This window comes from Octopus bimaculoides, chromosome 6, assembly GCF_001194135.2.
Source record: "Octopus bimaculoides isolate UCB-OBI-ISO-001 chromosome 6, ASM119413v2, whole genome shotgun sequence".
Taxonomy (NCBI): Eukaryota; Metazoa; Mollusca; class Cephalopoda; order Octopoda; family Octopodidae; genus Octopus; species Octopus bimaculoides.
The window spans coordinates 105,695,951-105,700,879 of record NC_068986.1 but is presented as its reverse complement, the minus strand read 5'-3'; the positions used below and the strand labels follow the sequence as shown (position 1 = coordinate 105,700,879).

The following is a 4,929-nucleotide window of genomic DNA, read 5'->3' as shown; positions in this document are numbered from 1 at the left end:
GGTTGTCATATTTTACGTGGTTTCCGGTTTATGGGGAATGGGAGACGCCGTTATCCAGACCCAGATTAATGGTGAGTATATCTTAGTTTCCTAATGATACATTTAGTGAAGAGAGCCACGAAATGCTGAATGCTTCTATCAAGCCTGCTGTTACACTATCTGTCTGTCTGTCTGTCTCTGTCTCTCTCTGTCTCTCTCTGTCTATCTGTCTATCTATCTATCTGTCTGTCTATCTCTCTCTGTTTCTCTCTGTTTCTCTCTGTCTCTCTCTGTCTCTCTCTGTCTCTCTCTGTCTCTATCTGTCTATCTATCTCTCTGTCTCTCTCTGTCTATCTATCTCTCTGTCTCTCTATCTCTCTCTCTCTCTGTCTATCTCTCTCTCTCTCTCTCTCTCTCTGTCTATCTATCTATCTGTCTGTCTATCTCTCTCTCTTTCTCTCTGTCTCTCTCTGTCTCTCTCTGTCTATCTGTCTATCTATCTCTCTGTCTCTCTCTGTCTATCTATCTATCTGTCTCTCTCTCTCTGTCTCTCTCTCTCTCTCTGTCTCTGTCTGTCTGTCTCTCTCTCTCTCTCTCTCTCTCTCTCTCTCTCTCTCTCTCTCTATCTGCCTACCTACCTACCTACCTACCTACATACGTAACCCCGCTCACCTCTCTCTCTCTCACATACACATACCTGCATGTGTTTGTATGTCTGTGTACGGACGTACTAACCCAATACTTAATCTATAACTCTTCTCTTCTCCAGCGCTCTACGGTTTCCTGTTCAGTAACAACACAGAAGCTGCCTTCGCAAACTACCGTCTCTGGGAATCCGTTGGCTTCGTCATGACATTTCTCTACTCTACAAATGTGAATATCGCTATCAGACTCTATATCTGCCTCGGTTTTCTCTTTTTTGGCATGTTAGGCTACGCAATTGTCGAGGTCATCTTACGAGTGCGCAACAAGAAATCATTCGCAGTGACCAAATAACGAGTTTTTAAAGGAACAAAACTGCGGAAATAATCATCAGGAAAAAACAAAAACAAAAACAAGTGAACAAAGACGTAGACACTAGAAAAATTAACGTAAATTTTATTCAAAACAAACATATAGACATCAGAAAAAGCGACGCCATGTTTAAATTAACAAACAACGTTATTCGAAGAAGTAACGTGAAGTTTAGAAAGAAAAACATTGAGACCTAAAATATTTCACGTTAGATTGAAAGGAGAAAATATGATGCGAAGGTTTAGGAAAATATGATTCGCGTAAAATTAATGCAATGTCAAAAGTGATCAAATATTTAGACGTAAAAAATTGACGTTAGGTTTAAAATCACGAGCACACACACACACACACACACACACACACACACACACACACACACACACACACACACACACACATACACACACCTGTATATGGATATCTATCTCTCTATTTCAATCAATCAGGCTGAGTAAAAAGTAAGCAATGTTTTGAAACATGAAATTCATCACAATATATTTTAATAAAGCGGAAATTTTATTCATCGATGTGAGTACCATTACAATCAACACATTTTTTGCCAATGAGTTACAGGTTTGTTTATTCCGGAAACATAAAAATCTGGAGTTCTGATGAACTCTTTGAGCGCACTTTCAGCATCGATTTGATTTTTTTGAACTCTTTCTCTCGCAGGAAACCATCAAGGTGCTTGAAAAAGTGATAGTCGGTAGGGAAATAAGCTGGGTGGGGAAGAACTTCGTAGCCAAGTTTCCTCTTTTGGAGCATCATTAGTGAAACGTGTGGTTGAGCATTCTCATGAAGAATGATTGGCCTTCTTCTGTTGACCAGTCTGGGAGAGAAGAGTAGCAGTTTTTCGTTCATTTCGGCAATTTCATGGCAATATGTTTCTGCAGTCATGGTTTTTCCAGATTTTAAGGCATTACAGTGGATGAGCCTAGAAGTACACCACCAAACACTCACCATAACTTTTTTCAAGAGCTCGGGTTTAGGGTATATTTTCGGTTCATAATTTGGTCCAACCACTGTGAAGGACGTTTTTTGTATTATTATACAGAATCCATTTTCACCGCAAGTTACAATACGGTCGAGAAACGGATCGGTCTGGTTACAGAGATGAAGCGACGAGCAAATTTCATATCTGTGCATTTTCTGATTTTCATTCAAATTGTGTGGTACCCATTTGTCGAGCTTTAATTGACCGTCATCGATGACAGATAGGCGTCCACTACACCCACGATCTTCAAGGCTCAGGTCTCCTCTGTTTAAACCATTTTCGAACTGACCACTCACTGATCATTTCCTCACCAAACGTTTCGTTGATATCGCGAACAGTTTCAGCTGCTTCACGTCCTTTTTTGGAGTTGAATATCAAAATTGCTCGAATATCGCGCTTTGAGAGTTCCATTTCAGATGATTGTAACAACGGTGAAAAAATATCAATGTTAATTCATTGATGCATTTGGGCAAGCCTATATCGGTATTATGAGACAATTGCAAAAAAAAAAAAAATGTTTAAAAAGAATTCAAAACTCTGCAAAAATCCGGTACAAATTCTTCATGGTTCAGAATGTTTCTTGTTACTCAATCCGATATATATATATATATATATATATATATATATGAAAGAAGGTTTGAAAATGCAATTTTAAAGATGTTTATTCAATTTACCAGTTTCACTTCTTTAGAAAAAGATTGTCAAAAGCAAAATATAAAGCTTTATATAAGCTTTGTAGTGTTAAGTACAAGTTGGCACAAACGTATTAAAATACAAATGTACATTCTCTGATAATAATAAGAAAATGTTAAAAACAGTTTAAGTATTAAAATACATAGATATATTCTTTGATAATAATAGAAAATGTTTAAAAAACAGTTTAAGTGTTAAAATACATATATACATTCTCTGATAATAATAAGAAAATGTTAAAAACAGTTTAAGTATTAAAATACATATATAAAAATACATATATACATTCTTTGATAATAATAGGAAGAATATGTTTAAAATATAAAGCTTTGTAAAACACTGCAAAGCTTATACAATGCTTTATATTTTAAACATATTATCATTATCAAAGAATGTATATATGTATTTTAATACTTTTGTGACAACCTGTTCTTAACACTACAAAGCTTTATATTTTGCTTTTGACAATCTTTTTCTAAAAAAGTAAAACCAGTAAAATGAATAAACATCTTTAAAATTGCATTTTCAAACCTTCTTTCATATATATTTCCACTCGTGCGGTATCTTACAACCTTACTTTATTACATATATATATATATATATATATATATATATGAGAGAGAGAGCGGGGGGACAAAGTAAGTTGAGTTTTAAATTAAGGATACGTTTATGTAGACATACAGATGAGTGATGTGAAGTTTAGAAGAATAGCCATTCAGGTATCCCAAAAATTAATGCAAGACCTAAATGATCAAATATGCTTCGCAGCACTCCTTCACTATACAGATGTAATAAAATGACAAGGTTTAAATTATCAAACAGATAGGAACAAAATAAAAAAAGTGGAGTGAAGTTTTAATTGTGAAGACGTTTACACGGACATAGGTAAAGATTTGTCTAGAAAATTATAGACATAGCAAAAATTGCCGTAAGGGTTAAATGAATAGATATATTTAAATAGAAAAAAAAAAGAGGACGTGAAATGACATTCGAATGAACCCGTATTGACACGAGAAAAAATGACGTGTTTTATAAGACCAGAAAATGTTAAATAAATTCTCTTTTCTCTGCCTCTTACTCCGAAAACAACCATAGGAGGCAGCAACAACAATCACCAGTCAAATCTCCCACGTGAATGTTAAAATACGTTTTAGAACAAATATGTAATCATTAGACTATACGACAAAAATGCTTAGAACGAACACACACACACGCACACGCACACGCACACACTTACACTTACACTTATATAATAATTATATATATGTTTATTATAATAAGAATTATTGCGAAGTAGCATTAGTATTGATTTATTAATATACATATTTATATATAAGTACAGCCTCAAGTAGACCTACACATGTTTCTACTGCATTGGTTACTAACCGTCACAATTACAACCTTACTATAATACCCGGTACTATATATGTGTGTATATATATATATATATATATATATATAAACGCCAGAAAAGTGACGTGTGACTTCGTAGTACAAAACATGTAGATATCAGACAATCGCCCGCTATATCGGACACGACCACCCACCAGCCATATATATATATATATATTTTCTTATTTAATTTGTATTTTTTAAAAACGTATATCTTCATTCAAAGTTTCATGTTATTCTTAGTTTATCTTTGTTTTCTGCATTCGACTTTTATGATGGTCAATTGTTAATTATTGTTAAATATTTAGAATGACCGCTTGGAGCTATCTTCTACCTGTGTGATTGTATGTATGCGTGAGAATGCGCTTCTATCTATCTATCTATCTGTCTGCCTGTCTTTTTATGTATACATGTGTTTGCGACGTTTGTGTGACTACGTGAGCTTGAGATTAGCTGCGTATGTATTATAAATATATAATCTTTTTCTATCTTTCTTTCTCTCTCTATCTCTCTCTCTCTCTCTCCCCGCGCACGAACACACACACACACACTTATATTTTATGAGAACGCATTTTGCTGCTATTCATGCATATATATATATATATATATATATATATATATAAAATTAAGGAATGGAGAAAACGCATGTTATAATTGCATACTTTATTCCTACATATGTTTCAAAGGATTACAACCTGTGTGATCCATAGGGATCTTTGATATTAAAATTGTAACCTTCTCTTCAGGGAATGCATGGGAATCATCTTAAACGTAAGACATTAATGTCTTACATTTAAGATGATTCCCATGCATTCCCTGAAGAGAAGGTTACAATTTTAATATCAAAGATCCCTATG

General features: G+C 34.2%; 1 protein-coding gene across 1 annotated transcript in view; it reads left to right on the top strand.

The window, feature by feature from the left end:
• Window positions 1-1,633, top strand: part of LOC106875703 (protein unc-93 homolog A) — a 42,363-nt gene extending 40,730 nt beyond the window's left edge. Inside the window, exons 7-8 of the mRNA XM_052968501.1 lie at window positions 2-71; window positions 749-1,633. Of these exons, the coding sequence (XP_052824461.1) occupies window positions 2-71; window positions 749-975 (297 nt within the window). The 3' untranslated portion in view covers window positions 976-1,633. The remainder of the gene's footprint in view (window position 1; window positions 72-748) is intronic.
• The last annotated feature ends 3,296 nt before the right edge of the window (window positions 1,634-4,929 follow it).